This window comes from Danio rerio, chromosome 5 (genome assembly GCF_052040795.2).
Source record: "Danio rerio strain M-AB ecotype USA chromosome 5, GRCz13ab, whole genome shotgun sequence".
NCBI lineage: Eukaryota > Metazoa > Chordata > Actinopteri > Cypriniformes > Danionidae > Danio > Danio rerio.
In genome coordinates, this window is record NC_141025.1 from 76,243,001 (window position 1) to 76,265,620 (window position 22,620).

The 22,620-nt window shown below is 33.5% G+C and overlaps 1 protein-coding gene and 1 long non-coding RNA gene across 48 annotated transcripts in view; both read right to left on the reverse strand.

The window, feature by feature from the left end:
* ank1a (ankyrin 1, erythrocytic a) overlaps positions 1–22,620 on the reverse strand; it is a 222,930-nt gene that overhangs the window by 26,057 nt on the left and 174,253 nt on the right. For all 47 annotated transcript variants that reach the window (NM_001442989.1, NM_001442988.1, NM_001442992.1 and 44 more), the window contains 1 exon segment: positions 1,053–1,695. In NM_001442989.1, the coding sequence (NP_001429918.1) occupies positions 1,053–1,695 (643 nt within the window).
* On the reverse strand, positions 6,839–13,407 carry LOC147844531 (uncharacterized). The gene is made up of 3 exons (XR_015492164.1): positions 11,304–13,407; positions 7,342–7,479; positions 6,839–7,252 (listed from the first exon to the last, which is right to left on the reverse strand). It is a non-coding gene; the product is annotated as an uncharacterized LOC147844531 (long non-coding RNA).

Below are 22,620 nucleotides of genomic sequence, written 5' to 3' on the forward strand. Positions count from 1 at the left end.
TTCCTCTGTGTCGAGTTTCTTCGCTGCTGTTTTGCTTTTCCTGAACACTTCCTGGATGTACAAGTTGCTCAAACTCGCTCATTTTGAGGCAGGAACCGGTGGACGTGCAACAACTTTAACTATGAGGTAAACACAAAACAAAACTTTCCACCTGGAGCTCCTTCACAGGACTCCACACTTGTAAACAATCGCTCCATCGGGCTTGCAACATTCGCGCGGCTCTCGGTCCCGCCTGGACTCGTCAGTGCTGCCAAGCCGACCAATCACAGAGCTTACGCTACGCGTCGTTGCGAAGTGTAGTTACATTTTTTGAGAGGTGCATGTCAGCGACGCCGACGGCCATGGCGTAGGGCTATGCGTCAACGGCGTAGCATTAGCGTGCGTTTGACGCAGAAGTATAAATCAGCCTTTATCAGAGGAGAAAGAGGTGTCGTGCATAAAAGTATAGAACGGGGAGGAGGGTGTTGGAGGTTTATGGTGGCGGGGTGTTGCAGACGAAAGTGAAGAGGGTTTAGGAGTCGCGGACAGGGCGGTTGATGAGGGGGATCGGTAAATTGAGGCGCCGATTTCAGAGATGCCGGATCTGGTTTGTTCTGGCACAAATTAAGCCCTGTTTCTAACACAGGCTCATTGGAAATAAGTACTTAAACATACATTTGACTGAAGTTCTTGGGTAATATGAACACTAGGGGGCAGTAACTAGTCATTCATTCATTTTACTTTGGCTCAATGACTTATTTACCAGGGGTCGCCACTGCAGAATGAACGGCCAACAATTCTGGCATATGTGTTACGCAGCGGATGCCATTCCAGCTGCAACCCGGCACTGGCAAACACCCATACACTCTCACATTCATACAGTATGGCCAATTTAGTTAAATTTAGTCCAGCCAGGACTCGAACCAGTGACCTACTTGCCATAAAGCAACAGTGCTTACCCCAGAGCCCTTAATAGTCTTTACAATTAAGAGTTGTAAACGTTTACCCAAGTATACTTCCTGAAGAAGCCCTTTTGGTCCACAACAGAATTCCGAGCCCAATAAGCAACTCACCTGTCTTCGCCAGGATCTGCCCGTCTTCTCAGCCCAGGCGACTCGCTCATTCGAGCATACACACGCTGTTGCCCTGAAATGAGAGATATGCTATCTTCTAACTGTGTGCCGTCACCTCCTCCTTCTCCCAAACCTCCATTGGAACCGTCTTTAATGTTGTTGGTGACTTGGTGACCTACAGCCCCTTCTGAACTCTCCGACCCCTGACCTCTGTCCAGAGCACTGATGTTGACCCCTTCGCTCAGACGCAGCATCCCGGCGGCACTGTAGTCTGAATCCGCACCGATGGACTGATCCTCCAGGAGCTCGATGGAGCCACTTAAACCTCCCGGAGTGAGTCCGTTCCCACCGGGCGTCCCGCTCCTGGAGTGACCCAGGCTCCGGTTCTGCAACGCCTCGGAGTCGTCCGCATTGCTGCACTCCAATGAGGAGTCCTCTACAGCCACAATGGACGGACTATTTCCTGAGGGCCAAACCTGTACCTCGGACATCTCCATGAGCGTGTCTTCTTCAGTGGTGGCGATGGGCGCGCACTCCATGCTGGAAACCTCCTGCCAGTAGGGCTCATTGCCCAGTGGCGAGGGCAGACTGTACTGCATGGAGGCCGGTGACACTAGTTCCTCCTGCACCACCAGCCCGTAACCTGGAGTGACACAGAGAGAGGCACACTGATACAGGCCCCCCACTGCGTCCCCCCCAAAATCACAACGGGAACCCAGGAGGGATGTGCTCCAGACCAGGGAGGGGGTTAGGGAAGGAAGATCGGAGGGAAGCCCACGGACTTGGTGGAAAGCAAATGGGGATTGAGGTAAAGTATTTGTTGCAAGATGGCTAAAGCTGCTGTAAGCCATTTTAGATTTCACGAAAGTGTGTAGATGACATTTTAGCACTTGTATGAAAAAGAGCAAATGGTTTGTCAAAGAGATTGCATGTTCATGAAAAAAAATTCTATAGTAATTTATATTAAATACTCTATTGTTTTAAACCGTACTATAGGAAAGTACTTGAGTTATATGAGACATATGGAAATAAATGCAAATTACATATATGATATACGAGTTCATGTTTGGGTTTCGGATAATATTAGCTATCATTTTTAATAAATGTTTACATACTGTACTCATTTTAAGCAAATATTTACATGCTGTACTGCATGATTAAAACCTTTAACTATCTAATTTTTTATAAATATTTACATACTGCGCTTATTTTTAACCAAATATTTACATACTGTACTATATGATCATAAATATTTGCTATGATTTTAATACATATTTACATACTGTATAATTTGTAATAAATATTTAAATACTGTACTATATGATCAAAAATATTTGCTGTAATTAAAAAACATTTTCATACTTTACTCATTTTAATAAATATTTACATACTGTACTATATGATGAAAATATTAGCTATGAATTTTTATAAATATTCACATAGTCTGCTATTTTTACCCAAATATTTACATACTGTACTATATGATCAAAGATATTAGCTATTATTTTTTATAAATGCTTACATACTGTACCAATTTTAACCAAATGTTTACATACTGTACTATATGATCAAAAACCTTAGCTATCATTTAAACATGTTGTACTAATTTTAATCAATATTACATACTGTACTATATGATTAAAAACATTAACCATATTATTTTTTACAAATATTTACATACTGCAATAATTCTTAATAAATATTTACATCCTGTACTAATTTTAACCAAGTATTTACATACTTTACTATATGATTAAAAACATAAACTATATAAGTTTAATAAATATTTACATACCGTACTATCAAAATATTAGCTAACATTAAAAAATATTTACATACTGTACAAATTTTTATAAATATTTACATACTGTATTATATTATCAAAAATAATAGCTTTACATTTTTTCTAAATATTTACATACTGTACTAAATTTAATGAATATTTACATTACTCATTTTTTAACCAAATATTTACATACTGTACATATGATCAAAACATTAGCTGTAATTTTTATTATATATTTACATACTGTACAAATATTTAATAAATATTTACATACTGTACATTTTTTATATATATTTACATACTGTACTATATGATCAAAAATATTAGCTGTAATTTTGTATAAATATTTACATTACTAATTTTTAATAAATATTTACAGACTGTACTATATGATCAAAATATTAGCTGTAATTTTGTATAAATATTTACATTACTAATTTTTAATAAATATTTACAGACTGTACTATATGATCAAAATATAAGCTGTAATTTTGTATAAATATTTACATACTTTACAATTTTTTTATAAATATTTGCAGACTTTACTAAATTTTTAGAAATATTTACATACTGTACTAATTTTAACCAAATATTTACATACTTTACTATATGATTAAAAACATAAACTATATAAGTTTAATAAATATTTACATACCGTACTATATGATCAAAATATTAGCTAACATTAAAAAATATTCACATACTGTACAAATTTTTAATAAATATTTACATACTGTACATTTTTATATAAATTTACATACTGTACTATATGATCAAAAATATAAGCTGTAATTTTGTATACATATTTACATACTTTACTAATTTTTTTTATAAATATTTACAGTCTTTACTAAATTTTAATAAATATTTACATACTGTACTATATAATCAAAATATTAGCTGTATGTATTTTTGTAAATATTTACATACTGTACAATTTTTAAATAAATATTTACATACTGTACTAATTTTTAATATTTACATACTGTACTAACGTTAATCAAATATTTACATACTGTATTATATGATCAAAAATATTAGCTGTAATTTTGTATAAATATTTACATACTGTACTAATTATTAATAAATATTTTCATACTGTAGATTGTTTAACAAAATATTTAAATACTGTTTAAATTTTGTATAAATATTTACATACCGTACAAATTTTTACCCAAATCCTTACATACTGTACTATATAATGAAAAATATTAGCTATGATTTTTAATAAATATTTACATGCTGTACTTTATGATTAAAAACATTAACTATATCTTTTTAAAATAAATATTTATATACTGTAGCAATTTTAACCAAAGATTTACAGACTGTACTATAGGATAAATTTTTTTAGCTATAATTATTCATAAATATTTACATACTGTACTAATTTTAACCAAATACTTACAGACTGTACTACATGATAAAACATATTAGCTATAATTTTTTTTACAATGTATTTGTTGTAAACCCAATATGCTTTACTATAGTACAGTTCAAACACACTATAAAGTTTACTAAAAACTACTATAGTATTTTTACGTACATAATCCTGATCAATACATGCAAATTATATATGTGACATAGAAGTTTGAATTTTACATATATATCATTCAAAATACTGTATTATTTTACAATTCACCAAAACAATTTTACAACTGAATTACAAATAAACACAAATGATCCAATATTTTAGCTATATTTCTATATAGATGTTCATACATGACCATATATCAGATGTCCTTATGCTAACAAAGTTGTAGTGTAAATCAATATCTACAGATAATAGAGTATTAAGTGTTATAAGTAATATCGCTTTCAGCAGCTTTGGGCCAGCAGCAGGAGCACAGGCAATTGTTGCAGCATCAGGTATGCAGTTGTAAAAGACTGTTGCTGCCCCACTTGTTGTCACAAGAGGTAAAAGGGGTTTGTTAAGAGAATATTTGTTTTGACTGTCACCAACCAGGAAGTACAAGACACCCCTACAGAACTGTGGAGCTGGGGCAGAGCACCCTGTATACGCATGCTGTCTTTCATGCTCACATTCACTCAGTCATGACATGTCGACCGCTGTCAGGCTAAAGATCATGCATGCAAGCAGCTGGATTAATCATCTTCAATAACCCACCCACGGAGGGTACGGTCTCGCAAATATGTACAATTGTCAACAGTACTGGCAAATACAGCAGAAATGAACCCATAACATTGATGCCACTTTATACAAGTCAACATATGATACACATCTATTGCGATTATTATTATTATTAGAGACTCCCTTTAATTTTTTTAAAAGAGAAAAGAAAAACAAGGTGAAAATATGTTCTCCCAACCTCTTCCAAACCTGTAAATTACATTGAGTTCTGGCCTGAAAGGGGAAGTGTGTAGTTAGTCTTTACAAAATATTTACAAGAACATTAGGAACCAATATGTTTGCCTAACCAGTGCAGGTTGACCAAAGAAAACATGCTGTTTCTTTCCATTTGTTCCCTATTAGAGTGCAGAAAATACACACTTCTCCTTTAAATGACAACAAACAAACAATACACAGTGTGCTATAATAAAAAAACAATGTGGCTTAACACCAAAACAATGACTAAAACTGGCAATAATAAGTGTGCTTTCATGTTTTTATCAACATCAGTTATGCTTTATAGCAATATGTAAACTTATTATTAACAATTTATTAATAATATGTAACTCTAGTTATGTGCTGTGTGTGTGTGTAATACTTTTTTTTTGTATATAAGAAGCTCATTTTTGGTTAGTTCACCCAAAAATCTCCCATCATTTACTCCAAACCATTATCTTTGTCCTATTAAACATGATATAATATATTTTTAAGAATGCTGGAAACCTGTAACCATCGACTTCAACAGAAGGATGAACAAAAACAATGGAAGTCAATGGTTACAGATTTCTAACATTTTTCAAAATATCTTCTTTTGTGTTCAACAGAAAAAAACATAGGTGGAATAAGTTAAGGTTGAGTAAATGATAGGATCATTTTCTTTTGGGTTAACTAGGCCCACATGAAAAAAAAATACTATAGTAATATATTTATAGTAAAAAAAGTGCAGTAGTGTTTTTGAGTTATACGGTATTATATTATAAAGCATCAGTCATGCTTTATACTGTATGTAATATTTAAACTAATTATTATGTATGTATGTAATATTTAAACTAATTATTACCGATGTATTAATAATATGTAACTCTAAGTGCTGTGTGTGTGTAATTAATTATTATTTTTGTATATAAGAAGCTCGTTTTTTTAGTTAAAGGGATAGTTCACTCAAAATTGAGCATTCTGCCATCATTTACTCACTTTTGATTTATTCCAAACCAGTTGAGTTTTGTTTATCCTACTGAACATGATAGAATAAATATTTAAGAATGCTGGAAACATAGCAGAATAAGCTAAATGAATGGAAGTCAATGGTTACAGGTTTCTGACATTTTTCAAAATATCTTCTTTTGTGTTGAACAGTAAAACAATAAGTAGAATTAGTTAAAGGTAAGTAAATAATGGCAGAATTTTTGTTTGGGGTAAATATCCCCAGATGAAAAAAATACTATAGTAATTTACAGTAAAAAAAAAAAAAAAAAAAGCTGCAATGTTTTTGAATCATACAGTAGTAAACTGTATTATATTATATTATATTATATTATATTAAATTATATTATATCATCCACTGTAATAAATACTGTAGTATACTTTAGCTTTTACTACAGTAACCTGTGGCGTATTGTAATTTAATAGAGTTACTGTATATATAGTTGTAGAAAACTATTGAATAATTTGTACATATCACTACACAAAGTACTATAGTACCGTTCAAAAACATTATAGTATTTACTATAAATTACTATAGCATATTTTTCCACGTGGCTTCCTTTAACATTTTGCTGTACAGGCAAACACACATATTAAGACACACCCCAGTAGAGTCACTATAAAGAGAATGATGTGTATTGTCACACACACACACACACACAGAGTGAGAGAGAGAGAATGATGTGTATTCTCCAAAATAACATTCTTACTCTGACATAAGCAATGGACTTTATTGACTCGTCTGTTTCCTCTGCCCAGTTTACGACCCCTCACAGACAAAAGCTCTCATACACGAGCACACTACACACACCGAAGAGATATATTAACCACATGGCCCTGGAATGGGAGTTCAGACGGTGGATATACACTCAATCATGTGACCTCAAGGCCTGTGTAGTTACTTTGAAAAATGACTTCACAATCAGCCCATCGTTTTTCAACATCCGTTCAATACACTAGCTACGATGATATAACAATGATTTTTTAAATGCATGTGCATTTTAGGATTTTAATAATGTCATTTTAAAGATAAAAAATGGATCTGACCTTTAACAGTTAGAGCAGTTGTATTTTTATTAACTAATGATGACTTCTTAATTCATTTAACACACTTAATTCGTGATACTAACACACTAAAATGTAGAAATGTTGTTATATTTGGGTGGTACCTCAATACTGAAAGAAATTATGTCTGCAAAACTGTTGCAAACAATTTATTTGTGTTGAATTTAAACAAACTAATTAAATTTAATTAAATTCGACTTAATTTTGTGTGTTTAAATTCAGCCCAAATAAATTGTTTACAGCTACTTAATATAAATAAATTGAGTAAATCCAAGGAATCAATTCTGAATAATTTTTTTCAGTGCACTCAATAAAAATATTTTTGCTGCTTGTTCAAACTAATTATCTAAAATGAGCTGGAATAACAAAATTATTGAGATGTTTTTGTGGACAACTTAATTTTTTTTTGTTCAATATTTTAACTTAATTTGTGTTGGGACAGCATGAAAGAATTGTGTGGAACCCTTTTTTTTTAATAGTAAATGATGTTTACTGCTTAAATTACTTATTTAAAATAAGCTGAAACAGCCCGATCTCACGAGAAAACGTAAGTATTTTACGTTTTGCCAGTTTAGTGGCTAATTCGTACAAATTCGTACGAGTTCAGTCGTACGAAATGGTACGATTTTAAAAAGGAGGCGTGGCACCTGACCCCACCCCTAACCCCAACCGTCATTGGGGGATAAGCAAATCGTACTAAATTGTACGAATTAGATCGTACGAATTCATACGAATTAGCCACTAAATGAAAAAGTTACGAATTGCCGTGAGATTGTGTTAACTGAAACAGTAAATTTTTTGAGCTTTTTATGGACAACTTAATTGTTTTTTACGTTCAATCTACCTAAATATCTAAACTGATTAAGTTAACTTAATTCCTTCATGTCGTCCCAACAAATCGATTGTGTGGAATGCAGCAATTTTCTTTATAGTGTTTGAGTTGACTCAGCTTTTATCCCAAGTACTGCACTTGACTCGATTTAAGTTGAGGTAACTCAAAAAGCTCTGTGGCAAGTCAACCTTATAATATTAAGTTGAGTCAACTTTTTTTATTTTTAACATTAAAAGATACATTTTTTGTACTTAAAAGGGTCTATAATTGTACCATAAATGTACACACACAGATGAAAATAAAAAGAAAATACAGTAATTTATATTAAATACTATAGTTTTTTGACCTATAATATAGTAAAATGTAACATTTAGTAAATGTAAATGCAGGATTCCACACAATTCATTCATGTTGTCCCAATGCAAATTAATTAAGTTGACTTAACAAATTAATGTGGATTGACATAAAAAGCTTAAGTTGTCCCAATGAAATCTCAAGAATTGCGTTGTTTCAGCTAATTTTAAATGAGTAGTTTATATTTTTTTGAGTGTATGGCATACATTATTGTATTTACTGCACTGTATATATTATATAATTTACAACACTTAGATGAATGCCACAGCATACTGCAGTATTAACTATAGTGAACTGATAACCTGTAGTAAACACTGTAGTATGCTACGATAATATTGCTACATATTTTATGGTGTATTGTAGTGGAAATAGTAAATCTTTCTATAGATGTTGTGTCTCCATAGCAATTATAGAATTTCTACAACAGATTAATTCACATACTTTAGTTTAGTATGGTTCAAAAACACTATAGTACTTACTATAAATTACTGTAGTATTTTTTATGGGGAATATTACACTGTAAAACCCAATAAGTTTAGGTAACTCAAACCGTTTGAGGAAACTGATTGCTACAAACCATTTGAGTTAAAAAAAAAAACTAATCTATATGAGTACTGTGAACTTACTCCATATAAGCTCAAGTTATGAGGTATTTAATAAACTCATTACCTTCAACACTCACAGTTAAACTCTTTTCAAATGAGTAGAATTAACTTTCAGTCAAATTTGAGTTAACAACACTTAAACAACCCTTATAAAGTTGACTGTTGAGTTTTACAGTGCATAAACGTACATACTGTACACAGATGAAAATAAAAAGAAAATGACGCAATTTTGACTGAAGTAAATTGATTGAAAATTAATTCTACTCATTTGAAAAGAGTTTTAAACTTTTTCCATCAGTTTCCTCAAACGGTTTGAGTTGCCTTAACTTATTGGGTTTTACAGTACTCAGTTGGTTTGAGTTCTCTGCATTTATTAGGTTTTACTGTGCTCAAACTGCTTCATTTACTCAAATGGATTACGTTCACAGTACTCATTTGGATTAGTTTTTCAACTTAAATGGTTTGTTGCAACCAGTTTCATCAAATGGTTTGAGTTGCCTTAACTTATTGGGTTTTACAGTGTATAGTTTTTTGACCCATACCATAGTTATGTGTAATCTACGGTATGTATTACTATATTTACTGCATTATATAAATTATAAAGTATACAACAAATTTTGAATGAATGCTACATCATAGAGTATTATCTATAGTGAACTGATAAACTGTAATGTACACTGTAGTGTGCTACAGTAGTGTTACTACAGTAAATTGTGGAGTATTATATTAAATAGAAAACTACATTTTGTTTTTCTTTTGAACCTTACTATAGTTGTTGTGTTATTGTTGTGTGGTTTAAAAACACTTTAGTATTTACTATAAATTCCTTCATTCATTTCCTTCGGCTTAGTCTCTATTTCAGCGGTCGCCACAGCAGAATGAACCACCAACTATTCCAGCATATGTTTTACGCAGCGCATGCCCTTCCAGCCACATCCCAATATTGGAAAACAACCAAACAATTTAGTTTATTTAATTCACCTATAGCGCATGTGTTTGGATTGTGGGGGAAACCGGAGCACCCGGAGAAAACTCATGCCAACACAGGGAGAACATGCAAACTCCACACAGAAATGCCAACTGGCCCAGTTGGGACTAGAGCCAATGACCTTCCTGCTGTAAGGCGACAGTTCTGACCACTAAGCCACCGTGCCACCCTCACCTATCAATTACTACAGTAAATTTTCATGCATGGGGCATATTAATAGGAACTTCAAGTACTATTAAGTACCCATTAGGTACAAAAATTCCCCAGCGACATATTCGGTGGATCTTAAAAGTTAATTTAATGAACGTTAAATTATTATTGTTACCCAGAATGGGTTGCAGCTGGAAGGGCATCCGCTGTGTAAAACATACGCTGGATAAGTTTGCGGTTAATTCGGCTGTGGCGACCCCTGATTTATAAAGAAACAATAAAGAAAATTAATGAATGAATAAATTATTACTAGATGCAATGGATTACTATTATATATATATATATATATATATATATATATATATATATATATATATATATATATATATATATATATATATATATATATATATATATAAGATAAATAAACTATAGTGATCAATTAGTGATCAGTTTAGGAAGTCCATTGGTAGCACAGTTTAGGTCACACTTATTGTCTACTGGCTCATTATCTGCCTATTATTAAGGCGTTAACTATTTATTAGTAGCTACAAAGCATAATCTTATTCTGCATCCCTTATCCTACCCAAAACCTAAACTCAATTTCTACCTTACTAACTATTAATAAACAGCTAATTAGTAGCTTATTAAGCTAGTATTGTTAGTTAATGGTGTGTTAATACAGTGAATCGTGACCTTTACTAGTGTTATCAGTACATTTTGTATGATGCATTAGTGTTATGTACATGTATTGCAGGTTATGTGTTAATAAGTGTATTAAACACCAGTTTCTGAGTGTCTATAAACATTAAGTCGCTAATTAGATCTCATTAAGACATTTCATGAGTTATTATTTCAAAATATCTCATTAATAAAGCCATTTATTTTTATTATACATATTTATGATAGAAATTATAACTATAGTAGCTGTCATATTTTGCCAAAAAACATGGTAAATGTGTGTATGGGGAACTCACAATGGTCACACTTTACAATGAGGCGTCATTAGGTGATGTATTTACGAATATGAACTAATTATGAACAATACACGTACAGCATTTATTATTCATAGCTCAACATTTGCTAATGCATTATTAATATCCGAATTCATGGTTGCTATCATTTGAACCGTGGGACGTTGAACATTGGATTGTGAGTTAACGTGAAATACTGTACTTTCAAAAACTAACAAAAACAAATGCTGTAATAAATATTATCCATTGTTTGTTCATGTTAGTAAATATATTAACTAATACAATCTCAATCTTGACAATATACAGTTGAAACCAGAAGTTTACATACGCTGTATAAAAAGACACATAACCATTTAAAAAAAGGCAGATGTTAATGTGACTAAACTGTTTCTCTTATAGGTAAGTTGGGATTATCATATTTGTTTCTGTTATGCTTAATAGCAGAATAATGAGAGAGCAAATTTTTTTAGAAATTATAACTTTTCTTGAAAGTCAAGTTTACATACAATAAGATTATTCTGCCTCTGTAAAAGCTCAGATGATGGTGTCGAGGTTTTGGAAGTTTCTGATTGGCTAATTGGCAACATTGGAGTTAACTGGAGGCACAACTGTAGAATAGTATTGAAGGAAAACCTCAGACAAACTGCTTCCTTGTGTGACAACATGGGAAAATCGACAAGCCAGAAATCAACAACAAAGCCAGATTACAATCTGCTAAATCACACTGGGAAAAGACTAATGTTTGGAGGCATGTCCTGTGGTCTGATGGAGCTAAGAATAAACTGTTTGGCTATAATGACCAGTGTTACATTTGAAGGACAAAGGGGAAAGCTTACAAGCCTAGAAACACCACCCCAACTGTAAAGTATGGGGGTGGTAGCATCATGTTGTGGGGCTGTTTTGCTGCAGGAGGGACTGGTCCACTTCACAGCATAGATGGCATCATGAAGAAAGAACATTATGTAGAAATACTGAAGCAACATCTCAAGACATCAGCCAGGAAATTAAAACTTGGCCACAAATGGGTCTTCCGAACAGACCATGACCCTAAGCATACTGCCAAATTAGTTCAAATGTGCTTTAAGGACCACAGAGTGAATGTTTTAAAGTGGCCATCACAAAGCCCTGATCTGAATCCTATAGAAAATTTGTGGGCAGAGTTGAAAAAGCTTGTGCGAGCAAGACAGCCTACAAATCTGACTCAGTTACACCAATTCTGTCAGGAGGAATGGGCCAAAACTCCGGTAAACTATTGTGAGAAGCTTGTGGAAGGAGACCCAAAAAATTTGACCAAAGTTATACAGTTTAAAAGCAAAGCTAAAAAAAAATACCAAGGAAATGTGTGTAAACATTATCAAAAAATAAATAAATAAATTCTATCATTATTCTGGCATTTAGCAAATGTAAATCATTTAGGCAATCCTAACGGACCTTAAATAGTAAACGTTTACTATGATTCACCATCAGACCTTTTTTAAAAAAAATGGTTATGTTCCTTTTTTAGTGTAGTAAACATCTGGTTTCAATTGTAATAGTGAAAGAAATGACAGAGGATGAATGAACCCTACCAAATGTAGTATGTTTGCTATATAGAGACCAGCATCCGTATGAGTACAGAGATATATATATTTCAGTACTACATTAGCTCTTGTGCATTTTGTGTGTATTGGCATTTTTATGACAGACACAGAGTGGGATAGACACACAGATATATAGACACACAAAATACACTTACAAAACACACAAACAATGCAAGTCACAAGCTCATGAGAAAAACAAGTAGCCACGAAAGAAAAGAAAAAACAAGAGATTTCTTTTTTCCAAGCCAATCCATAACATGTTATGTATAAACAAAAACATAACATCCACTAACACATGAACAGATAGGCTTTATATATTATATAAGCACTTTATATAAGGAGTTGAACAGGATCTCTGAGTTCACAGGTAACAGACAGACATGAGGAAAATGACAACATTCAGTATAAATAAGTGATTTACAGTGATCAAAAAGAAAGGTAACAAAGATTCCTGCGCTCCACAAGCAAAGAGCTTGACAACTACTAAATATAATAATAATAATAAGCCCTAAAAGTCTGTCATGCAGCTAAAACATGCCATGCAAAAATACATCGTCAGAAATCATGCTAAAAAGTGACGTTTTATTTGAAGGGCGTCACATTATTGGTGATAACAGAATAAGAGTCCCCGCTGAATGTTTTCAGGCTTTTATTTTGTTTCACGTATCTTTGTGGTGAATGAGTCCTGTTCCAGAGCCCTTCAAGCTAAAGTCTGGTCAAAGTCTTGGCGGAGAAGCATTCATGCTGTATGCCCTCCTCTAATACATGCAGACAGGGTCCAAAATACAACTAATAGCCAAATCTGGGTAAATCTGAATCGGTAGTGAGTAATTAATATCACTCACACGTTAGATAATGGCTTAAATCAAATTGCATTGTTAATAATAATAGATTTCAGTAGTTTAACTGATACACTGCAGAACAATGATTTGTTTTTGTTTCGTTTTGTAGTTCAAATATTAAACTAAGAAGCGTTTTCTTGAGTTATATAATATTGAAGTTATTATAGCTCATATATGTTCAACACTTTGATCAGCTTCGGTCCTTTATTAAATGTGCTTTATAAATAAATATTAAATTAAAATTAGGGTAGTTTTTTTCCCCCCTTTAAACAAGTTTAATTATCTGCGAGTTTATATATAGGGGTATTATACTTGAACTAATTTTATTTAAAAATGGAAAACATTATTTCACGTAGCCTAAAAGCAGGTTATTTGACTTGTTTAAAGTAAAAACGAACCTAATTTTAACTAGAAAATAAAACCTTCCTTATTTAAGAATTTGTATGTATTTGGACTAAAACAAAACAGTATATATATATATATACACAATTTAAAATAAAGCCAAATATGGGTAAAACGTAAAGTAAACAATAAGCTACTCACACATTAGTTGGTAACATAGTAGTAAATCTAAATTTTATTGATAATAATAATAATAATAATAATAATAATAATAATAATAATAATAATAATAATAATGATGATGATAATAATAATAACAACAGTAATAATATTATTATTTATAATAACAATAATAATAATAATAATAATAATAATAATAATAATAATAAAAAAAATAATAATAATAATAGATTTTAGTAGTATAACTGAGACACTGCAAAAATGTTTTTTTACTCAGAGTTTTAGTCTAGTTTTTAGTCCAAATATTAAATTAAGAAGCATTTTCTTGAGTTATATAATGATGCTATTATAGCTCATATGTTCAATACTTTGATCAGCTTTAGTTCCTTATTAAATATGCCATAAATAAAAACTATATTGAATTGTAAATATTCAGAAATATTCAATCAAAATTAAGTTAGTAGTGGTATTATACAGTAATTAAGATTATTAAAAGCAGATTATTTGACTTGTTTTAAGGAAAAACAAACTTAATTTGGACTCATAATTTCTGAAAATAAAGCAAGATTTTGCGGTTGTCAAGAAAATGCTTCCTTATTTAAGAATTTGTATGCATTTGGACTAAAAACAATACAGTTTTTGTATGAACAATTTAAATTAAAGCCTGCACATTAGTTAGTAGCATAATAGTTAAAATTTAATTTGAATTGTTAATAATGATAATAATAACAACAGATTTTAGTAGTATAAACTGATAGACTGCAAATAATAATCAAGTTTTAGTTTAATTTTAAACGTTTTCTTGAGTTATATAATATTGATGTTATTATAGCTAACACTTTGGTCAGCTTCGGTTCTTTTTAAATGTGCTTTATAAAATAAGTAATACATAGTATTGTAAATATTGTATTTTCAGAAATATTAAATGAAAAGTAAGTTCGTTTTAAAACAGCGGTTCCCAAAATGGGGGTCGGGAACCACCGGGGGGTTGCGGGACAATGAGGGGGTGTTGCTTTGTGATTTCCAAAAATCTAATTAATTTCATTAAATCATTTTAATTACCATATTTTATCCATAACCAACATATATATTTTTATATGTATATATTTATATGTATATAAAATTCAGCTGTAATCTCTCGGCTGTGTGTGTAATTTAAACATGGCGGGTTTTTTGTTTTCATTCTGGCTTGTTGCGTAAGCGAATGACGTATCTCTGTAAACCAATAGCGTTCAGCTGCGCGTCTAGCTCCGCCTTTTGGTATTCGTTCTTGTGTTTGGTACCCTTTTGAAAGGGTGCTGAAAAAGTGGTACGGTATGGTTCGGTTTGGTACGCCTTTTGACAGTAGAAACGGCCATAAAAGCGTACCCGTACCATACTACTCAGTGGAAACGGGCTATTAGAGGATATTGGGGGTCATTGTTATCTTGGGGGTCATCCGCTGAAAACAAGCTAAATTATCAGCCTGTTTAAGTATAGGAGCACTATACACAAGCTAATTTTATTTTAAAATGGGCACAATTATTTCATGTATCCTGAAGTCAGATTATTTGACTTTAATTGTTTTAATTTTTTCAATTATTTGAAAAATTATTTTCCATTATTTGACTTTGATTGTTTTTGATTGTTTTAAGGAAAATCAACCTTAATTGTATCTCATTATTTCTGAAAATAAAACAGGTCGTGCATCATTAACAAGAAAATGCTTCCTTATTTAAAAATCGTTATATATTTGGACTAAAAACAAGGCTGCATTTGTTTTGGCAGTGTATGAACAATTGAAATTAAAACATAAGCTAAACAAAACTACTGCTGCTTGAAGTTATGAGTCAGTTTAGCATCACAATGTATCTTTCAGCTCTTTTGCAGGAAGCTAAATACTAATCCTTACTAGATTAAATAAAATTGTTTTACAGTTAAGTACTAATGCATCCACTAAAAGTTTACCCGCCATTAGCAGATGTGGCAAAAAGTTACTTCTGGACCCTGCATGCGGAGATTATGGTGTGAGGAACATCCAAGAAAGTGCCACAAGAGCATGTAAACAGGCCTCATAGCAGAAAGACGAGAGAGAGAGAGAGAGGGATTGGGTGAAAGAAGACAGAGCAAGAGAAAGAGAGACAGAAAGGAGACAGGTGAGTCAGAAACACCTCCCTCCTGCAGGGGGCGCTAAGCATTAAACTGCTGATGGAGAGGGGGTTGATAAGAACAGAGAAATAACTTTCCTTTTTATTTTTGTTTTGGAGGGGGAGGTGGATTATAGGGGAAAAGAAAGCACACTGATCTGAGGACAGAGAGATAAATGAGGGCCAGAGGTCAACATGATGTCTGTATGAGGTCAAAGGTCAGAGAGTAGGAGGAAGAGGAGGAGGAGGAGGAGAGGAAGAAGGCTGGGCTGCATGTGACATATCAGAAACACAAAGCACGGGGTAAAGGGAACAGGTTTAATGCTCTGCCTGAGTTTACAGCCCCACTATTTAAAAACAACGAATGGCTCTCCCTTTCAGAAAAATCGAGGGTTGTGTGAACTGAGCTTGTTATTTGAAAAGAGGCATCTACAAAACACAGGCTCATTAGAAATACGTGCTTTAGTGTGCATTTTTGTAAACCCCTCCCCCACAAATGACTTCTATATACGTTTGACTGCAGTTTCTGGGTAAAATGAACACTAGAGGGCAGTGTGACGGTAACAAATTTAGTTCCTTTTCCCACTAGTGATATTTCGATGGTCATATTACAGGATTATTTTGGTGTAGTTCTTTGCACAACACCAAATAAATACCACAAAACTATTTTAAAGCGTCTGGGTTATAATCCAATACATTTCCCGCACCTATTTATTTTCGTATGCACAACATTTCTGGTGTGGTTGGTTGACTCAATAGTTTAAAAGCCCGATAGTTTGAGTCTGGTGAAGCACGGTTCCACAAAACTCAAATCAAGGTCAAATCTACGGAGCTAATAATATGCCAAAACAATCTGAATTTGAATTGTTTTAATTTGAACTATTAACAATTGTAATTTAATAAAACTGAATATTATATGCCATTAAAAATGTTTTAAATGTGAATTTCTTAACTTGAATTTGAATTTCCTAACCTGAATATTGAACATCTAAAATTTAAGACAACTAATAATTTTTATAGACATATTTTGAAACTTTTTTTTTTTCTGAATACATAGATTGCCGATAGTCAATTTGCAGAAGAATGGTCTCCTCCTGAGCCAAACAAACGCCAGCAAACTCACGCAGCTCTGTGATTGGCCAAAAGGCTGAGTTTGACTTTTCGGTGATCATCACTTCCCTGTTGATGACGCCCGACCTACTTTCTGCACGATCTGAATTTCACGATCTGAATTTCTGGTATTGAATTTTAGAATATTGAATTTGACAATCCAGGCTCATTCTGAAAATGGAATCCCGTGGACGTTTCTGGAGACTGCAAAATACATCCCAGGAGGTACGTGTTTTTGCAGTTTTTGTTTTCGCGTATCCACAAGAGGCCACTGTGTGCTTTTCATATATCAAAATTCTCTTGCGAGGCCGCTGTCGACTGACTGTCAGTCTATCTGTCTGACTGACTAGGCGACCGATCAATTAGTTTAAGAAATTAAATACAGCCATAAGTAACTCCCACTACATAATTCGCGGTCTCTAGAAATGTCCACGAGACTACGTTTTCAGAATAAGCCTGTGTTGGAATTCGATGTTGGAATTGTGTATTGTTATTGTTACAAACATTGTTAAAAATCTGCAGTCTATGCGTTCAGTTTGAAAATACGTCTATAAAAATCTGACTTAAAAAAAATGTTTCTTAAATTTTAGATGTTCAATATTCAAGTTAAGAAATTCAAATTCAACTTAAAACATTTTTAATGACATATAATATTCAGTTTTATTAAATTACAACTGTTAGTAATTAAAATAAACACAATTCAAATACAGATTGTTTTGGCATATTATTAGCTCCATAAAAATCAAGGTAAAACTACATTGATGCAATGCAATTTTCTCCTACGTTTGCTTTTGAAAACACTATTGGTTGGGTTTAGGTCAGTGGTTTGCTAGGTGATCTATAGAAGCGCCAACTTCTGTACAATCGCCAACTTCTCATGGACATGTACAGAAGAAGGACATGTAAATAACGCAAATAACAAAATGCACCCTAAGTTACATATTCATACACTGTAAAACCCAAAAAGTCAAGATAGCTCAAACTATTTGAGGAAACCGATTGCAACAAACTATTTAAGTTCAAAAACTAATCCTAATGAGTACTGTGAACTGAATATATTTCAGTAAATGAAGCAGTTTGAGTAATGTAAAACCCAATAATTTAAGGCAACTCAAACCGCTTGAGGAAACCAATTGCTACAAACCATTTAAGTTAAAAAGTAATCTGTACTGTGAACTTACTCCATATAAGTTGAATTAATGAGGTATTTAATGAACACTTTACCTTCAACATTAAGTTCAAAACTCTTTTCGAATGAGTATAACTTTCAGTCAATTTTGAGTTAACTACACTCATTTCATTTAATAAAGTTGTCTGTTGGGTTTTACAGTGTAGTAGATTCACAAAAACGTAGACAGCGCCCTCTAGTGGATTTGTCGTCAGAAGCTGCAATGAAACGTAATCAGAGGAACGCATTTAACATTTCGCAAAAATGTAGCCCAAGGCACGTATTTCCAATGAACATGGGTTGCTTTTACACTGGGCAGTTATAGGAACTCGGTTATAGGAACTAGCCACCCAGCAATTACATTTTGGTCACTTTCCTGGTTACATTCACACTGTTAATGTAATTTAAGTGTGGCACTCAGCAACGTCAACAACTTGAGGACAGAGAATGTTGTGATCCACCTATCAGTCTTTTCTGTGTGTAACCAGCCTGATGTCACGAGAAAACGTAAGTATTTTACGTTTTGTCAGTTTAGTGGCTAATACGAAATTGTACAATTTTAAAAATTAGGCATGGCAGCTAACCCCACCCCTAAACCTAACTGTCATTGAGGGATGAGCAAATCATACTAAATTGTACGAATTAGATCGTACGAATTCATACGAATATGCCAATAAATCAAAAAGTTACGAATTGCCGTGAGATTGTGTTGGTGTAACAGTTTTAACATATGTGGTTTCCAATATGTGTACACTTGGCCATAGTAGTTCCTATGGTAGTTCTGGTACTGGTAGATCTATAGGCCTGTGTTAGTCTATACTCTGAAGTAGAGACTACGTAAGTACACAGGCTAAATGCATTCCTATAACTAAACTGTCAAAAAGAAATGTACTTAAAGGCACAATATGCATAATTGTTTTTCATTTACTCTAAATCTATATTTAAAAAACACTAGAATGGTGTTATATTTTGCTGACTTGTGTACTTACAAATGTAACCCTGCCAATCCTACACCACCCAACCCACTCCAAGCTGGGATTGAACCAGCGACCTTCCGCATGGGAGTCAGTTGCTCTAACAAGGAGGCTAAATACCATAGCCTCTAACATCTGTCGCTAGAGCATGTTAAGAGGTCAGAGTGAGGTTTACCTGCACAACACTTACTAGCTGGTCTCCGTTACACTTACATTATCCCAGATGTTTGGAAGAATTTTTAAATACAGAGAAATAAGCAATTTTAAAAAGTGTTTGGATCATGTTCTGTGAGTTCATGCTAATTACATCTCACACACTCTCGATTTCCAGATTGGTCTTCTAGAAAACAAGGAAACAGCAGCGAGGCTTAGATATGTTGTGTTTTATTTGACTGCACAGAGCAACATTATAAGACCAAGATGTATTAAGTTTGATAAAACAGCGCTGCTTCTTCTCCATGTGATCACAAGCGGAAGAACAGTAAGTGTTGGACTGTGTCATAATAAAAGCTCTGCTGCTTATGTGTTGCATTGCATTAGCAGGATGATTCCAAAATATGCTATTGTTTGTTGAGAATATGCGCCCTCTAGTGGCGAAAATGACATACTGTGCCTTTAAGTCAATAGTTGTAGGAACTATACTAATATTCCTCTAGTGCAAAAGCCCTTAACGGTTGATTTTACTTCACAATGATCCTTAAAATTGGGCAAAAAAGTCCTTTTTTAAGTATCTCACAGGTGTGTATTCTTTAGAAGCGCCTGTTCCATTGATGCTTGTGTCTAGAAGTCACTCCAATCTCCTTACATTACAGAGCAACACAATGGTTGCATTTTACTTTTAGATGCACAAACCACTTAAGCACATCCTCTCCCCTCTACTTCCCCTGCAGGAGTGTTAAGTGTGTGATTAACAATGACATTAATTCGTTAATTTAGAGATTGAATACATAATACTTGTCTGCTTTATTGTCGTTTTTCTTTGTCACAGTAAAAAAAAAGACTATTAGAACTATAGAATAATGCATAAAACAATAGCAAGAAAACAAATAACAAATAATCAACTAACACATTTCAAGTGATCAAGGGTTTGGAATATTCCAATTAAACATGTTACCAGCAGGCCATGTAACATTGATGTACTGACGTCAAAATTAATAGCTCCCCTGTATATTTTTTCCCTCCGTTTACCAGAAAGGTTAAACATTTCTAAATGTAATAGTTTTAATGGTAACATTTTATTTCGATGGTCCGTTTGAGTATAACAGTAGTAGACTGTTTGCTTAATATCTGCTGATACTGCTTCTAACCAGACATTTAACTGACTATAAGAAACTTTGCAAGTACATGTCAACTTAACCCTAACCAAAGAGCTTAGAAGAACCAAGAGGCGACACTCAATAGAACGTTCCATTGCAACAGCAGCGCCCAGCAACAGCCCCGGATTTCGCCATTTTGGAGTAAAAGTGATCGGCTGTCCATTGGATCTCATTACTGTCACGATGGCAAGCAGCTGCTTTGTTTTTCATTTATTTATTTAAAAAGCGCATTAAAGCAGATACAACCTAAAAGACGACAATACAACACTTACGATGACAATCATCAGCACTTTTAATAGTTTATTTTACAGACTTATAATATGCTGTTGTTCTATTGGAGTTTTCAGTCCAAAATGGCCGCCGCGCCCTCTAGTGGCTGTTTACCAAATTACACTAGAGTGTCGCCTCTTGGTCATTTTAAGCTCTTTGCCCTAACCCAGGGCCGGAGTGGGACTCTTTTTCAGCCCTGGAGTTTCAAGCCTTAGACCGGCACACCTCAGCTCACCACTGACTATATTAAAATAAGGTTATTTCCAATTCAGTTTCTAATTACACTATCACGTCTTTTTTTGAGAAAACAGCACTTTTAGAACTTCAAATGTTCAACAACCCTTACAGTATTATGTCTTAACAATAAAAATGAAAAAAAAAAATTGTTACTCAGACAAGGACCGAACTCAGGTTGGCCGTGTCATAATCTACCGTACTAACCACTGTACCACAACAGCTGTACGTTTGATGGTGACTTATCTAGTTATATCATCATTAACCTGCATCCTGCTCACGAGGCTACGAGAAAATGGATAAAAAGAGCAGAGCTGCGGTACAATAATGAATAAGAAGGCTGTGGTCAAGTAAATAAATAAATTATTTCTAAAAAGTGTGACTGCTGAGAGCAACCGATTCTGGAACTAGGGACACCGGCCCTCGCGGCCAAAAAACGGACCGGCCCACCGGGAATTCTCCCGGTCCTCCCGATTAGCCAATCCGGGCCTGCCCTAACCCCAACCTAACGATCTACTTATGATCTAATAAGAATTAGCTGGCATGTAGATGCAATGTAAATTAAATTCAGCAAAAGGACCATCAAAATAAAGTGAGACCGTTTAATAACTCTAATAACTTCTAATAATTTCTAATAACTGATTTCTTTTATCTTTGCCATGATGACAGGACATAATATTTGACTAGATATCTTTCAAGATACTAGTATTCAGCTTAAAGTGACATTTAATGGCTCAACTAGGTTAATTAGGCAAGTTAGGGTAATTATGCAAGTCATTGTATAATGACCTTTTGTTCTGGAGACAATCAAAAACAAATATTGCTTGAGAGGGCTGATAATGTTGACCTTAAAATGATCTTAAAAAATTAAAAACTGCTTTTATTCCAGCCGAAATTAAACCAATAAGACTTTCTTCAGAAGAAAAATATCATAGGAAACACTGTGAAAAATTCCTTGCTCTGTTAAACATCAGTTGGGAAATATTTAATAAAGAAAAAAATTCACAGAAGGATAATTCTGAGTCTAGAAGACAGACAGAAGTTAGCTAAGAAAATGCATTGCAAAATAAATTAATGAATTTACTGTAGGTTGGGTAAATACTGCGTAAATTTGGGTGAATTATCCCTTTAAAAAACATCTCAGATCGCTAAAATTCATAAACTGGATCAAAATGCAGAGTTGCTGCTCCCTTTGTGTAGGAGATTCCTCAATATTTGTCCCAATATTGCACATTCACAGTGCAGGACTCAGACTTAATTGCTGATCCACCACTAGAGGCCAGCATGGTGCTGCACATTTACACACTGCATGCTGAGCATGCACAAAGTCTCACAATG